The sequence below is a fragment of the Aythya ferina genome (genome assembly GCF_964211825.1).
Source record: "Aythya ferina genome assembly, chromosome: 2".
NCBI lineage: Eukaryota > Metazoa > Chordata > Aves > Anseriformes > Anatidae > Aythya > Aythya ferina.
In genome coordinates, this window is record NC_140297.1 from 9,544,399 (window position 1) to 9,561,685 (window position 17,287).

The window sequence follows — 17,287 nt, forward strand, 5'->3', positions numbered from 1 at the left end:
TCAGTTTTGCAGTGTTATCTCAAAAGCAGAAATATGTTTTGAATTTACAGGTCTATTTTTTCTGCTTCTTTCTGAGAAGATTAAAAGTGACTCAAAACTGCAATGTCATATGAAATACACGTCTTAACAACCATCCTACAGACAAAGTGGGTGTAAACTTAAAAAGCAACCTGTTTGCATTTCATTTGCTCTCTCGAGCCTCCACTCAATCCGGGTTCCACTGCATGTGGCTTTGTGGCTGCCGTGGTGGAGGTGGTTCCAGATGCTCTCTGAGTCCTAAGGTAAAATTTGAGCCAAAATGCTGAGATGTTTTCTTGTAAGCACATTGATTTCAGTGAGCCCAGACTTTCCTTGGACAAATGCCACTTCTGTGGGGCATATTTTAAGTATTTTCAAGCATCTCCTTCTGGAAGATGGCTTTCTGTACCATCTTCCTTAATCACGACTTAAATATTCAGAGATGTAAAGAGTCACAAACTGTTTTATAGCAGATTTTTTCAAGCTCCTGGTAGTGTTTTACTCAGGCTAGTAGAGCTGTATGTTTGATGGAATTCAAATTGTCCAGGGTCAGTTCAAGACACTGCGTGCCTTTAAAATACTAACTTCTTTTAATGCTCAGAAAAGCCAATTGATGTGGAGTTTATCTTGTCTAAAATAGTACTGGGAATTAGAAAAGCTGCTGAGAACCACTTTGGAGAGGGATGTCTGCCCAGTGTCCACATTTATTCGCTATAAATAGATGCTACAAAATCTTCCTTTTATTAGCTGGACTTATCAATTTACCAAGCACTTGTGTTGAAAGGAATTTTCTTCTCTAAATTGCTTAGGTCACCTTATTTACTTTGGTTATGTGGTTCAAACTAAATTTGACTGAAATGTCACAACCCTTATTTTAAGGAAAGAAGTACCTGTCTTTTGTATATTAAAAGATGAAGTGCTTTTTTCTTTTTTCCCCATAAAAATTTCTTAGAAGTCTTGCCTTGTAAGGTCTATTTTAATGCTAGATAGAATAGCATTTTTAACTTACTAAATAATCACCTATATTTTACAAAGCAATCTCAACTGTTTATTAACAGTATTTTAATTGTTAACATTTTTCTTTATGCTTTCAAAGTGTGTTGTTGTTGTTTTTAAATAATGGGTTCACTATTTAAACAGTACCTGAAAACAATTGCTTACTTTCATGTTTGCACCTCACAAATTTTCAAATTTACTAGCGTGGAGTTAAGATGCCTTGATTAACATGGCTGTCCAGGAGTGCTCAATTTCAGTTTTTAAGACTCAACAAATCCTAGGAATATATTTTGGGGAAAAAAAGGTTTTTTGTTTTTCTTTTTTCTGACCCGATTTTTGAGCCAAGAGTGCTGAAAGTTTAGAAACAATTGCATGCAAAAATGCAGGACAAAAAGGAGCATAATTCATATATTTTCTGTTATTCAGTCTTTTTTCTAGGTGTTTTAACACTGGAAGTTGTGTAAGCATACGTTTGCAGGAAAACAGTATATTTCGACAAAATTAGGTCAAGAAAGCAGTCCTAATTTCCAATGTGATTTTTCTTATGTATTTAATGTGAATTGAAGTACTGATGTTTACATCGTTAGGCTGTCGGATGCTGCTCTTCTCCTCAGCTCATCATCAGCAGTGGTACAGCTTTGAACTTTGCACTACATACCAGCTTTATCCTGATGTATAATTTAACATTTTAAATATTCCTTTATATTTTTTTGATGACTGTTACAGACTTTGTTTGCTGTCCTCCATCTGCTTCCTTCTTTTCACCTCTTTCCCCTTCTATCTTACTCGTTGAGTCATTATCCGTAATGTCATGGTGTGTTTTGCTGTTTCTTTGCTTTCTTGTTTGTGTCGTGCCTCACATACCTGGTGAAGAAAACTTCTCACAGTGCAGGTTGTATCCTTGGGCTTGAGGTTGGTTGTCTTTACTGCAGAAAGACCAGTGGAGGAAGGAGCAGGCAGAAAAGGGTCTGTTAATACAGAAAACATTGCATGAAACAAGCAGACGGTGTGTTCTGGGCTTTGGAGGCCAAGCTTCTGGAGGAAGGAAGACCAAAAAATAGGCGGTGTTGGGAGTTACGGGTGAATGGCTTTCTCCTTCTTTTGAGCTAGGGTTGGAGGTAGGAAGACAAGCTGATGCTTTTTTCCCTGGCTGCCTACCTTAATGAGTAGGATTGATACCTGCCTTCTGTACCCAAAAGGAGAACATCAGCCCCTCTAGCTGGAAAGTGGATAGCTCGATCAGCACAGAGGTGAGGCAAAGAGGGGGGGGAGTAGGAGTGAGCTGGGTGTAATCTATGGAAGCTACTGTAACATGGTCTCATGCTGTCCGTAGCTGTGGCAGGGGCTAGGACAAGAGGTGGTGTAACGCTGTTCCACAGCTGGCAGCAGTTGTGTCCCCCGTGTAGGTGGGAGCTGTCAGATGTGCAGCACTTCCAGTAGCAGGGCTGCAGATCTGTGGTGTTGACAACCAGCCACAGAGACTGGACGTCTTCTGGGTTATGCAGAGCTACTGAGTTCAGCTCTTTTTCACCAGTCTGTTTATTGAGAGTCTAGACAGGGAAGATTTCGGAGATGACTCTGCAGTAAGCTGTCTTTAAGAAGTTTGATAGAATCCCATTTGTAGGTGAAGAAAATAATTTCATAGTTCCTGTCATCTCTTTCCCCCAGCAGGTTTCTTCTTGATTGCGTATTTATACTGTTTTTTCTTAGTTTCTGAAATGAGGTATTGGAATTGTGTTGAATACACAAGTAGCTCTCAAGGAGATATCATTGTTTAAAATGCATTTCTGGCATTGAATTTGAATACAGTCTTTGGCCATACTTATGATTGCATTCCTTTGTTTCTGTTCTGTATGTGTGCCACCTGCACAAGAACAGAATTATTTGACCTGTAATCATTTCTTTTATGTTAGGTGATACTTACCTGAATATTTTGTTTGTTGTCTTAAGGCAGTTCCTCTCTTATACCTAATTTAACAAGATGGTGTTTATCTTTCAAATACTCAAAGCAAGTTTGTGACATCGACTAGAATTTGTAGTGTGTTTTTTTTGAAGTGGATTAATTTAAGAAGTGGTCACTTCAGTAAGATCCCAGTACACAGCTGGTGATACACTAAGTGAGGGGTGGCTGCCCTCTTATATCTCTCTGTACCCAAATACATTAGGTTATTTGATTCTGGTAAGCTCCCATGCCATTTATTTACCTTTTTCTATCAATCACTTGCATTTATTGTGTTTGTCTCTTTTTCATATCATTCCCTTCTCCACTCATGTTGTAAATTGTCTTTTATTTTCTTTGTGTTTTGTTGCTTTTTGTTGTTGTTAATGGGCTCTGAATCGGAAGGAGAAGCTTAGCACCATTGCTTCTAATCAGAAATGCTCTCAACTGCCTCTGCCTGCAGGATGAAGGGCTCCAGGACTGCTGAAGAAGTGACACTGAGATAATTACTAAACATTTCTAGCAACGTTTTACTAACTTGTACAATGTATTGGGCATCAGCTGTTGGAAAAGAAATAATCTATATAAAAAAAAGCCTTGACATTTTAGGTTGTCTCTTGGGTATTTCTTAGTTTAGAACATTATTTAGTCTTCTTTTTGAGTGATGGCAGAAACTTGTTTCCAGGCAGATCCAACCCCTTTCCTGTTGCTTGAAATGTGTTGTCTTATATACGGATTTTGGTACAACTTGTTTTCACTGTGTTTAACGCCTGGAAAAAAACTTGTATTTAGAGGGCAGTAGCTGTATTTAGTGGTCTCTTTGGCTGTAAAATACTGTTTTTAGAGGAAAAGATGGTTAACCTTCTTGTGGGATTTTTTCCTTTGTGCTTGCTCCAGTAAATGATGTGAAATACAAATCTAGTTTGAAATTCTTTTGTTGCATCTATGTTTTTTCTTCTCCTTGGCCCTCTGTGCTAAAGTATTTTCTATCCTAAGAAATTTGGAGAATCGTGACCTCCTTACTTCCTTTGTGTCTTGAGAAAAGCAGTGCAGAGCTTTGCCTTCAGTTCTTCTATCTGCCTATAGGCACAGGAAATATTGCAGTGCAGTTGTTTTAGAAGTGGTTAAATATTTTTAAAATGCTTGTTTGCCAAATTTAGCTTTATTTTTATGTATTTAGATACAATACGTCTTCAGCTTGAGGGTATATTATTTCTTAACTTCTCTAGACTAAGAATGCCATAAGAAAATGCGAGTTACTATTTTTGTAGTAGAAGGAAAAAAAAATAGTTTCCTAAAATATATGGTCTTAGACTGGACTTAGGAAGGTGCCAGGGTACTTTCAAATGTTACTGTGTACAGTGGGAGCTGAAAACCCTGCATCCAAAAAGAATTATTTTGTGTATTTCACAGGAAACAACACAGATCCACCCCATAAGAGATTCTTGCAAATAAAACATTGTTTGTATTTTGTAACTTATGTGCACAAATCTAAGGTTGTGGCTTAAATGCTAATGCATAGGTTTGCTCTTATACTGGTGGTGTCCTTCAGAGGCTTCGTGAATACTTCAGTTGTGTTTTCTTTTCCTTTGTTGGAGAGAGCGTTCTCCTGAAAGTTTCAGTTTGTAGCTTTAACCTCATTTAGAGTTCAACGTTTTTAAAGAAAAAAAAACACATCACATTTATTATATGAGTCTATTTTGACAACCTTTCTGGACAAGTTGTGAGAAAAGAAGTAAATACATGTTTAACGCTTTTTGCAGGTTAGACAAAGCGTAGAGCTTTGGAACAGTGTGGGATTACCTCGAGCGTGCCGCAACTTGCTGTGCATACCTGGGCCAATAGTTTACACTCTGAGCAGGGAAAATGCTAAACATTTAGAAGTACCTGGTGGGATTGGGACCCTAGGATGCTTCAGCTTCCCCATTTGTAAATGAATTTTGTTTGCCTAGGTTATTGGGATGCTGAGAACACAAACCTGGACAGTCCGTTTGGCTATTGCCTGCCTGTCCCTTTTTACGTAACCTCTGTCACCAGGCTTCTGGGAGGCTGTGTGCAGAAAATGGTTAACAGTCAACTTTTGTTCCCCAAATGTGTAGATTAAATATCATGAACAATTTTAAATTGTGTTTGGATGAAGGTGTAATAGTATCTTTCTTTTTGCTTTCTAGGAGGAAAAGGCTTCTCTCCTGCATCGCACTCAGGAAGAAAGGCGAAAACGAGAGGTAAAGTAGACTGTAAGCATTTGCATGCGCACTGGATTTTTCTTTGATGTGATAACATTTGCAGCCCAAAGTACTTTATTCCACTGCAGTTGTACTTAGTTCAGGAATGCTTTGTTTCAGTTTGTGAGTACTATGTAGTCTTCCAATATACTAGAAGTGACAAAACTGGCTGCTTTTATGGTTCTTCCCAGAAGTGATTTTCATCTCAAAAGAAGGTAATTAAGTATGCACTGGGTGCGAAGGGAATTTTTCCTTTTATTATGATGCTCGTTTATCTAATCTTTGTTGAGAAAAGCTAGGTGTTTGGTTAGTAAATTGTGTGTCTTTGCCATGCCCATAATCTGTTAGTATGAATTGGTCTTGGCAGACTGCCTTCTACACCTGTTTTGGCTGTGGTTTCCAGGATGACCTTCCATAAGCCACATCCCCAGTTTGTGTCTCAGATCTGTAAAGGGCTTGAATGCATCATAAAGTGCTTTGAAATCAGCAAATAATTGAGAGGCAATTGTGAGGCTGATGTGTGAGTCTAGGAAGTCTTAATACTGACTTGTGATGTATGTTACTGGCATAGATAATTCAGTCTGGAACAAAGCAAAGGAGGAAATACACACTGAAAGGAAAAGTAGCAGTTTTGAAACATAACATCTTAGTGAATTTGCCCCTTCCAACCTGGGCTGTTCTGTGATTCAGTGATAAGCGGCAATCTAAAAACAATTTAGTACTATTGCATGGAAGTGAATACATTCATTTTATCTTTCTTTCCTATTCTGGTATGAGGAGAAATCATTTATGGTCTTAAGAAATGATTTTAAAAATATAACTGTCTAGTTTTCATGCTAATCAGAAAAACAGAATGTTTACCCCTTTCAAGATGTTTGACCCTTGCTAGATTAAAGACAGGTTCTGTGGGGGCTCATCCTTTTCTGCAGACAGTTACTGCTTTTTTCTCTCCAACCTAGATGTACAAATATGGACCAAGTTTAAGTACGAAATTGCTAGGATTTTTCCAGTTATTTAAAAATGCTGTTACAAATCTCACTTATGATCACTGAGACCTTAACAAGTGCAAAAAGATTGTTGTGCTTCAAAACCATTTTGCCAACTATCAACATAACCCATTCAGTTGTTCAGTTCTGTCTGGTGCAAAGGCGATGCAGTGCCATGTATCTGTATGTGTACACACATGTACGCGTACACGTACGGTCATCTTTGGCACATACCAGTCACTCACAAAATGAATGAAGATTTTGTTCAGAGAAGAGAATATTATTACTGTTATTATTTTTAAAGGATGACTCTTCTGATAATAAAGGCAATTGTGGCTTTAAAAAAAAACGTCTGTAGCAGAACCTTAGCAGTGACCTTAAACACTGGGTTACTAAATCACAGTTCTGTATGCTAGGATAAAGCCTGTGACTAGAGAAAATGAGAAGGTGTCTATCTTTTAGTCAAGCATTACATTATGGTTATGAAGAGACAGCCTGTCTGTAACTGAAACTCTCTCCTGCTTTCCCCCATACTTTGTATTGTCTCTGTTAGAAACTTCAGAGAGGAAGAATATCCTCTGGCGTATCAAATTTTAATCTTTGGTTCAGGCTCTGGAGGTAACAGGCTCTTTCAAGCTTATTCAGATTAGTTGACTGGGGAACTGAGGTTTCCAGGAAAAGTAAAATAGACATTGGATGGTAATTCAGAAATGGATCTTGGTGTTTCTCTGGTCAGTTCTGTTCAAGTTCTTGTCCATAAAATTTGGATGTCTTTTTTTTTTCCCAATAAAATGAGAAGTCAAGGGTTTTGAGTTTATAAGTTTAATTAAAGTGTTTTGGAAAGTTCACCAACTGCTTTGTAGTGTTAGGTTTGATGAGCAAGTATTTATTCGCTTCCCTTTTCATCTTCTAAGAAACTAAATGGACATTGTTAGAAACCTAATTACAGTAGCCACTTCCCGTAGATTTTTATTGTGATCGGATACACTGGGGGTGTTGTCAGGAGATACGTGGTGTGCTCTTTCAATAGTACATGAAGCAAACTGGCTTTCAGTTCCTCAAAGTGAGTCATCTTAAAGGGATGATTTTAACTACTCTTTCTAGCTAATGAGGAAGACTTCATAAAGTTATGTACTTCATATGACTTGTTTGAAGGAGCGAGCAGGAATTCTTATACCATGAAGTGCAGTTAGGCATTAAGCTTAATTTTCCTTCTGACAGCAGTATTCTCACCAAATAACTTTTTTTCTGTTATTTATTCTGTTATTTTTTGTTGTTATTTTTTTCCCTACATCCAAACTGTACCAGGCTCTTAATGCTGGTATATTACTTGAATGGAAATGAATAAGTGGGACTTCAAGGTCAGCTGCTCTGTGCAGAAAGATGAGTAGTATTATTGAATTTGGTCATTGCTTCAACATTGTAGTATTAAGACTTTGTCTAATAAAAATTAAATGTGTTTTTTGAATAGTATTATGTACTTACTGAGTATTAAAAATTATTTTGTATGACATAGTGCAAACTTAAAGCCAGACAAAACTTTCTCCCCAGTATATGTGTTGGCTGCTGAACTTCAGTGCTTAATTTTCATTAAATTTGAATACAAATAAATCTGATAAAAGTGTAGAAAATGGAGTTGGTTCTAGTGCTGATTTTTGATTTATTCTTTTTTTTTTCTTTTCCTTTTTTCAGGAAGAAAGGCGGAGGCTGAAAAATGCAATAATAATCCAGTCATTTGTAAGGGGGTACAGAGACAGAAAACATCAAGTAAGTATTCATTTATTTATTGAGAAAAATGCAAAACAGTTTTGCTGGAAGAGAGGCTTTCTAGTAAAAAAAAAAAAAAAAAAAAATCCATTGAGAGATCTTTGGTTTTTGAGTATTTTGTGACCTAACAGAACACAAGTTTTCCTCTTCATATCTTCCAATGAGCCTCATCTTCTTAGTAGATGGATGCAGAGCACTTTTATGACAGCTGACTTCAGTGGGATTACGTATTTTTGTTTTATGTTTACAGTGTGTATGAAAACACTTACACCCTTGCAGCTTTCACATGCCAGTGAAGCTTTGTGTGTATGCATGTGTGTGAGGCTAAGGTGGTAGCCTGAGTCAAAAGATTCTTTTTGCTGGATTGGTTATTCTGTTTAAATTTGCTAGTATTTATTGAGTAAACTAGTTGAAAATATTTGATGTAATGTTCTTTACTTGAAAAGTAAAAAAATCTGTTGCCAGGTGTACCTTTGAATTACAGAAGGCAAACATGGCTTTGACTGTGCTTCTGTGTGTATGCTTTGATCTGTTAATGAATATGTGCTGCATGCTCTTAATTACTTTGCTACCTCTTAGGATGGGAAACTGAAATCAGTTTTTTAAAGTTTTGCATCCCTATATAACTTCATAACCATTATTGATATATTAATGTTATTTTATTTCAAAGTACTCTATCCAAAGAAGTGAATTTGATCGCTGTGCTAACTTGGCCCAGTCTGGAGGAACATTTTCCACCGCTAATGGAGCTGATTTGACCCTTTTAGTTCGTCAGCTACTCTTTTTCTATAGACAGAACGAGGATTCTAAGCGTCTGGTGAGTACTGTTAAAGATTTTGATTGGTAGTAGACTTTTTTCATATACTTTTAAAATATTCTTTCACTTGGAAGGTTTAGAAGGGATGCAGAAACAGCTTTGACCACTTCAATAAATTCATTTAGAAGTTCTGTATTCTGTTGGCCTGTACTCCTTTGTTCTTTGTTTAGACAGAATAACTTAAAATTAGATTTTATATTTGTGTACACATGCACACATACACAGTCTGAGTCATGAAGAATCCTCCTGTGTAATCCACAATTCAATAAATTAGTTACATTTTTTAACAACTTTTTTCTCCTACCTGTCTGGTAATTTCTAAGGTGTTTTTCTTAACGGAGAAACTTGTTGAAAGAGTTAGTTGTAAATATATTTCAGTGTTACTCTTGGGAGTTTAATAATAACTTATGTGTTTTATGTTGTTTAACAAATCGCTATTTTTTTCTGTAACTGAAAACGTGTGTCTTATTTTGTGTTTTGTAAGTTCTCCAAAAGCATTATTGCATACATTTATGAACAATTTAATATAAGTTTTGTAATTATAAGGAATGTAGATATATATATATAATGTAGCATATATATATATATATAGCATATATAATGTAGCATGTATATATATATAATGTAGCATATATATAAATATATATATATATGCTACATACAACTACTGTTTCTATGCTTGATACAACAGGACTGAAATACAGTTATATGTTGGAATAAAAAACACAGTTAGTTGTAATAAACAGTAAACTTGTGTGTATCTTTTCCCAGATATGGATGTGTCAGAATTTAATTAAACAGAGTTCTCAGTTTGTTAAGCAATTGGATAGTCCAGACAGACTTACGTGCTTATTCCAAATAAAAAGACTGTTGGGGCTGTGTTGCAGGTAATTTTTTTTTTCTATATGCTACTGTCTAAGAAGTTTTCAGGAATTACACTGGACACTTGTTTCTTCCTTTTTTGCAGCAAGTGAAGTATTACAAGTAAATTTACTTAAGGAGCGGTTTATGTAAACCATATATGCAGACCATTAAAGTGATACTTTTTCCTGTTTAAAAACAATGTTCTTGAAGTCCATTAACTCTCAGGTTCATATGCAGCATGTGTTTAAGGGCTGCTCTGCCTATTGATAGACTTTAAGTGTATTCTCAAGTGTTGCGTGTATCAGTATCATTATAAGTTTTTGTTGAAACCAGAAGGTTTTCTTGGGGATTGACAGTGATTGGAAGTTACCATCAGAGTTAAATTATTATTCAGGGATATGCTTTGGATGTTCTACTTTGAGACTAATATTATTTAGAGTGCCCTTTCTTTATTTTTAAAAATATTTCTTATTTTTATTTTTAACATTCATGAGAAGTTCTAACTTTTGATGATATGTTAATGAAAAACGTGAAAGTATATGACACCTTAACAAAAGAAAAAAGTAGCTTGATGACAGTTACATCTGCCAAAAGGTTCTTCTGGTCAGAGTATCTTTATGCCATTTAGTGAAATGTCTTGGCTGTGATATCAAAATCATTTTTACTGTTACATCCTGTATTTGTAGATGGCTAGGAGAGAAAGGGCATTGTTAGGGTAAGCATGCCTGTATGTACCTCACTGTAACAAATCGTTGTAATTCTAAACAGTCTCTGAATCATCACCATTTCTGTCGTTACTGGTAGTTGTTCCATAAGCAATTTGCTAAAAGGTTGGGGATGGTTGTATTTTTAATACTTAAGTCTGTAATCAAAGGCATGCTGCTTCAGTTAAACATACGATGTTTCCCTGTGTTGTTTCCCAGCCCATACTGCTCTGGGGCTTTCCTGACTTCATTTTTAATATGGGTAGTAACACATGTTTTTCCAACATGTTTTGTTGGACATGTTCCAACATCTGTGCTTCCAGTCAGTGCAGCAGACTTCCAAACTTTCAAGCCACTGAAATAAAGAATTTTATAGAATTTAAAGAAAGCGCAATATGCATAGAAACTGTGAAATCAGGAATTATTATTGTAACAATGCAAGAAAAAGATGCAATTATTGAAAAGACTTGGAAACCAAGTAGAGATAAGTTACTTTAAGATGAATTTAAAAAGTTTCTGTAGGTTTATTTGTCAATCAATGTGCAAGTCTCTGTGGTGAAATAAGAGAAATCTCTTGGTAAATAATTTCAATTTCATTTCATTCATAGGCTGTTGCAAAATTGCAATGATGACAGTCTGAATGTTGCACTTCCTATGAGAATGCTTGAGGTATTTTCATCTGAGAATACGTATTTGCCTGCTTTACAAGATGTCAGCTACGTGACATCACTAATTGAACAAATTTTGCACTACATGATTCAAAAAGGTGAGTAGCTAGGAACTAGAAGTTCTCAGAAATGATCTGGAATTGAAGAGAATGTGTAATACCTGGAGACCATGTTGTGGTAAAGGCAAAACGTAATTAATAAATCAAATGCTGCATTTACTAACCCATACGTTAAGTGGATATATCGCTTGTAATGGGATCGTTGCTTGAGAAATTACTGGTTGATTTCTTTGGACTTTCTATTTATAAATTCAATATTCCATTGTTTGAGTTTGAGAATGGATATTACCTAACAAAACTTTATTCTGGTAGCTGCTTGCATGCGTGTATGTTTGGGATTCACATGTGCAGACGCTTCCTAGCAGCTCTGAGTGTTAGTTATGTAAACCTTGTGTATTCTTTTACAGTAGTGTTCTCTGTAACTGCTAATGATAATTATAGTACATTGGCATTGATTTTTCATCCTGCTAACACTAGATAGAGACACTTTAGCAAAGAGGTGATGACCCAGCTTTTATTTCCTTTGTGGCATCATCTGCAAAACTGTTTGCTGAGTGGCAATCAGTTACACCTGTGCAAACATACTGGAAGTTAATGAATTGTGTCGTTATCACCTAAATTATTTTTTGTCTTGAAAAAACTTTATTACTCTGGGGATGTGTGAAAAAAGTTATTTGCTTTTCTGATGTTGTTTGCATTTGCAAGACTGGTAGAAATTACGAAACCAGTATAAAATAAGCATCTTCATCGGTATTAAATATAAAAAGTGCACTTTCCAATTTGTTAATCAATTTTTGTAATAATTCTGTATTTGTAGGCTTTAAAATATATTCAGTAGGACAAGGCTGTCTTATCCTGTTACTAAGGGTGTGTACAACTACTACACATTGAAGTTACTATGGACAAAAAGTGACTTTGACTGTAGCACTTTTATTTTAATTGTGTAGGCATAATTAGTACTACAGAAGTACTTGTGTTTATCTTATTGTTTACTGTATTAACAGTATCTTTCCAAATACTTTTATATTTGTTCTTTTAGTATAATATTCCATTCTTACAACTGATACGAGGGTTTACCAATATATTAAATGATAAATTTTAGTAAAAAAAAAAAACAATTCAGCTTTTTAATCGTTTATCACTAAAACAGAAAGAATCATTTGTGTGCAAATGCCAATGTACAGTCTTTTTTATCGTTATCGTAAGTCATTATTTAGGATGGTTAAGTTGCAAAGAATCAGGTAGATAGCTTTTATTAATATATGATTTTGCATATAATTTGTCTTCCATATGCACTTTACCAGCATTGCTAAGTCATTCCTTACGGGACTTCCATTTGTTGCATTATATGTCAAGGTAGACAGTCCCAGACAAAGGGAACTCAGTCTCTGAATGAGAAAGAGAAATACCACTTATGTATGGTGGTTCCTGTAGTAGTGGAACTTGTCTTAATTTAGGAGTTCATTGAACAAGAGGAAGTTGGATTAAGAAAAATGAAGTCACGTGATTCCATTTGTACTGTAGTGAGACAAAAACAGATTTCTGACAGCAAGACAGATTACCCTCTGTATAAATCTTTATAGCTTGGGTGGTAATACATTTTATTACTGTCTGAGAGATTCCTGTTTTGGAACGGTAATTGTTTCCTTCAGTCTCCTAAAGCAAGATGTTTGCAGAATTAAGATATTCTGGCAACAAGATTCTTAGCTGTAAGATGCCATGGTTTGGTCATTGTTTTAAAATAAAAAATAAATCAATCACTTTAAACTTTATCAGCAGAATTGGTTGGTTTTTGAAAGTCAAACTGACTCTGAATGTGGTTATCTATGATTTTATTCAGAGATGTTTTCAAAGATATTGCTCATACCTCGTTTTAGTTATGTGAATGTGACTTTTGGACTCTTGAAAAATGTCTTATAACACTTTTCATAGCAATGAATTCCTTAAAGTTATAAATGCTAAGTATATGTTGTTTCATAAAGAAAAGAAGTAATACCGTATTTTAAAACCACAACTTTTTTTTTTGCAGGCTACTACAGGTCGCTTTATTTGTTAATTAACAATAAGCTTCCATCGAGTATTGAGTATTCGGATGTTTCTCGAGTCCCTATTGCAAAAATACTTCTGGAGAATGTTCTGAAACCATTGCACTTTACGTATAGCTCCTGTCCAGAAGGTGCAAGGTAAGAATAATACCAGCTATTTGCATACTTTTTACTGTCAAAGTTTCACAGTTTATAAGTGTCTAGCTTTTCTTGCAATGTGATTTATTTGCACTAGTAATGATTTATATAGGAAGGCAAGTGTGCAAAATGTATTTGAGAATAAAGATACAGCCAAAGGCAAGTGGAAAAAAAAAAAAGAGGTATATGGAAAGACAGAACTAAAATGAAACTGTCTGTATTGCGTGTGATGTTTTTTGTTACAGTATTTTTTATTTTATATTTTTAGGGAAAAAAACAGGAATTTTTTGTTAATTTTTTATTTCAAGGTAAGTGACAAATTTAATTTCAGAGTAGTTTTCCATGAGTTCATTGGAAGTTTAAAGGCTAAAATTACATATAAGATCATCAGGAAAGGATGTAATAGGAAGTGCCTTTTTGAGAAACCTGAGAAATTCAGTTTACTGGTACAGAATTTATGGAATGTCTCTTTGCAGTCTTCTTGATGAATGTGTTCAAACTTGCAAAATTGATCAGTCATTCCGTGGATGTACTTGTACGACATACTGCAACGTACTTGTAATACATACTGCCTGTGCTTTCTATGAAGACATATTTTCTTCATTTTAGGCAACAGATTTTTGCAGCCTTCACAGAGGAGTTTGTGGCAGCACCTTTTACAGATCAGATATTCCACTTCATCATTCCAGCGCTTGCTGATGTGCAGACCGTTTTCCCTTACGAACTGTTTCTGAATGCACTATTATTAGCAGAAAATGGATGCTTGAGAAAAAGTGATCGAGCCCCATGGCTTTTTTACTTTGTGTTAACAGTCGGAGAAATGTATTTGGGTGAGAAAGCTAAATGGCCTATTCATTGTTTTTTCATATTTGAGTTAGTGTGTTACGTATTTCCATAACATAGTTCGTTGCTTAGCAAAAAAAAAAAAAAAAAAAAGACAGTTTGTGGATACAAGCATTTGAGACATCTGCTTTATTTATTAGCCATTTTTACCCTTTTCAGCAAAATATGCCATTAATTGTTAGGCTTTAGCATCATGTGGTTTTGGTCAGGTATTCAAGTAAATTATAATATAGCATGGTCTGGCTAACTATGTTTTATTTCAATATATTCGGTATAGGATCCCTTTCAGAGGAAGGACTACTTGTATATTTGAGGGTACTCCAGACTTTCCTCTCTCAGCTGCCTGTGTCTAGTGCTGGTACAAATTGCCAGGATGCAACCAGTGATTCTGAAGATGAGGATGAAGAGATCAGCAAAATGACAACTACACCAGTAAGCAGTACTGAATTTCCTTCAATTAGATTGGTTTATAGTAGTAGTAACTACAGGCAAAAACATGATCACTCTAAGTCCAGTATTCTTCCAGTTAGCTGTAGCAGGAAGCATGTTTATTTCTTAAAAGTAGATGGTTGCTCACAGTAATCAAATAAAATTAATAATAATTAATAAAGGTTTTTGCATTTTTTTAATATAATAAGAAAATAATAAGAAATCTTCTAGTGCAGGCAGTGTGGCTTCTGAAGGATAGAGCTTGTTTTCTGTTTTTTTAAAGTTTCAGCTGACCTGTCTTAATTTTGTATTTTATGGAGACTGTATTCCTCTCATTCTTTATCCTAGTGGTGACACTAAGATATCATGAAACATGCCAATATGACCTTTCTCATTTTTTCTTATGGAAATGAGAAAATTATGGTCAGCCATGGTATTTACCCTGTAGAATTAGCTCTGCTTTGAAATATATGCACTTCTTTCAAAGCCCAAATACCTACTTTCTATAATAATGATAGAGAGTAGCATAAATATGACTCTTCACTGTAGTTTAAAAATATTGTAAAATATTCATTAGTAAAATGAACCCATGCTAACTCTAATTTCCTAATGCTCAGATCAAGGCTTTGAACAACCAGAGTTGGAGAGATCTAAATTCACCAATTGATGGCCTTTATATAATTTCCCAATATATACTGACATTCAGAGGATGAATGCAGTGTGAAGTCTTTTCTTGTGGAGTGTGTGTAATACACCATGTTTAGGGGGTCATCAAAACAAAATAAGGAAAAACAAACATCTGTGTGGATGACTTTGTTTGCTCTGAGGAAACTTCAATATGTAATACTATTTGTTGTAGTGTATTTTTTCTCTTTTCTGTGTTTTTTTTGTGGGTCTTTAATTTTTTGCCATATTTTCATGAATGTCCATCTTACTTGAAACAAAGAAAGAACCAAACAAAAAACAGAAACAACAAAAGAACTTGAATAACTTTTATACTTCATTGAACCAGAGTATGGTTTGCTGTGTTGGACTGGATAGAGAAAGGAAGTTAAAAAACAAAACAAACACAAAGAAGAAAAAAAAAAAGGAGACAGGATTTCTCTTTGCATACTTCTTTTTACTAGCTTAATGTGTGTATTAGTCAGCCAGAAGTTTGTTAACCCATGGATTTTATGAAAATACTGTTTGTAAAGGAACTTACTGTAGCCATCCTTTTCTGTATTTCATGTCCAATGCTGGATGATGTCAGTGGGGAAGAGATGACTATTTGAATATTTTATGCCAGTAAAGGATCTTGCTTTATTGTATCTGAGTGTTGAAGAGCATGCTTACATTAAAGGGAATCTTTTCCACTGGTTTGAGTGAAAAGATTGACACTCCAATCCAACACTTGCCTCCTAGGGATTTAAATTGGCTCGTAGGTATGACACTTTCAAGAACACTACTAGGATATACAGATATGCTCGTGTTGTATTATCATACAATAAATCTTCATATTCTAGTAAAATTCTGAAGTATATATGTTTTTTAAAGGGGGATGCTTAATCTTTAAAAATACTTCACATTTTTCTTTGATATGTTTGTAGGGTGATGGGAGAATATCAATTCAGTACATAACTGAGGAATGTCTAAAGAAATTGGACACAAAGCAGCAGACAAATACCCTGTTGAATATGGTTTGGAGAGATTCAGCTAGTGAAGAGGTCTTCACCTTGATGGCATCAATCTGCCACACGCTAATGGTGCAACACCGAATGATGGTGCCAAAAGTCAGGCAAGTATAAATAAGTGATGTTAAACTGTAGTGCAGATGTAAAATTGTTTTTACTGGATAAACTTGACTCATTTAGATACACTGTATTTTTTTTTTCCCGAGTTCTTTAATGATCAGCTGAAATAAAGAAGAATTTCAGAATTTAAGAATTCCAGATAAACCAAAGAGTGAATTCATTCTTGGATTCATTCTCTGATTTATTTTTCTTTCTGTTCATTGTACTCCTTATGGACTGATCACTGAATTTGAAAGTGTAAACCCCTGGTTTGCTTGGTGAGTTGCCAATAAGTTAGTCCCCAACACGATGATAAAATACTACTGAATGGATAGTGATTGTGATCAGAAAATCACATGCAAATAGGATTGGAAAGATTCTCGAGCAGTAGTTTTTTCCATCTTCTTGCTCAGAGGCAGCGTTAAGTGTCACTCTAGTAGAAGTTTGTCTAGCTTGTTTTTAAAACTTTGAGTGATACAGATTAGACAGTCCACTCTAGCTAGCTGAGCACAAAAAACTGCTTTATTCTCTACACCATCCAGTATATAACCAGCATTTCCCTTGCTATTCCTACCTATTGAAAATTGTTGTTGGGAAGGGCTCTGGAACCTAAAGTGGAAGTAAACAGCTTGTTATTTTATAAAGGCTACAAAACACAGCTGTTACTAACAGTGGAAGATTTTTGACCCTTTTATCATCAAAGACCCATAAGTATTAAAACTATTGTGGTACGAGTAGTTCTGTGTAAGTACGTAGTTGCTGGTAGTAAACTAAGTATTTAGGGAATGTTGTAAACATAATCAACTCAAACTGCATTGTAAACAGTGATACAGAAAACTAATTTGGTGCTATCTTCACCCAGTGGTGTTTATAGCTGTTAGAGGAAGTAAGATGTCAGTGAAACTGTGATTGCTCGATTAGGGTAATTAGTTCTTTGTAGACTAATTGCATTAGAGCAGGATGTGAGACCTGAAGATCATAGCAGCAGTTGAATTAGTATGGCTGCTTTATTGTTGC

At 35.2% G+C, this 17,287-nt stretch overlaps 1 protein-coding gene across 4 annotated transcripts in view; it reads left to right on the forward strand.

Moving 5' to 3' along the window:
* Positions 1–17,287, forward strand: part of UBE3C (ubiquitin protein ligase E3C) — a 79,493-nt gene that overhangs the window by 4,974 nt on the left and 57,232 nt on the right. For 2 of the 4 annotated variants that reach the window (XM_084509492.1, XM_084509493.1), the window contains 10 exons: positions 51–281; positions 5,125–5,178; positions 7,857–7,931; positions 8,602–8,748; positions 9,520–9,635; positions 10,925–11,082; positions 13,073–13,226; positions 13,836–14,056; positions 14,347–14,501; positions 16,088–16,275. In XM_084509492.1, the coding sequence (XP_084365618.1) occupies positions 225–281; positions 5,125–5,178; positions 7,857–7,931; positions 8,602–8,748; positions 9,520–9,635; positions 10,925–11,082; positions 13,073–13,226; positions 13,836–14,056; positions 14,347–14,501; positions 16,088–16,275 (1,325 nt within the window). In that variant the 5' untranslated portion in view covers positions 51–224. The remainder of the gene's footprint in view (positions 1–50; positions 282–5,124; positions 5,179–7,856; positions 7,932–8,601; positions 8,749–9,519; positions 9,636–10,924; positions 11,083–13,072; positions 13,227–13,835; positions 14,057–14,346; positions 14,502–16,087; positions 16,276–17,287) is intronic. The other 2 variants (XM_084509494.1, XM_084509491.1) reach the window with 1 other exon arrangement.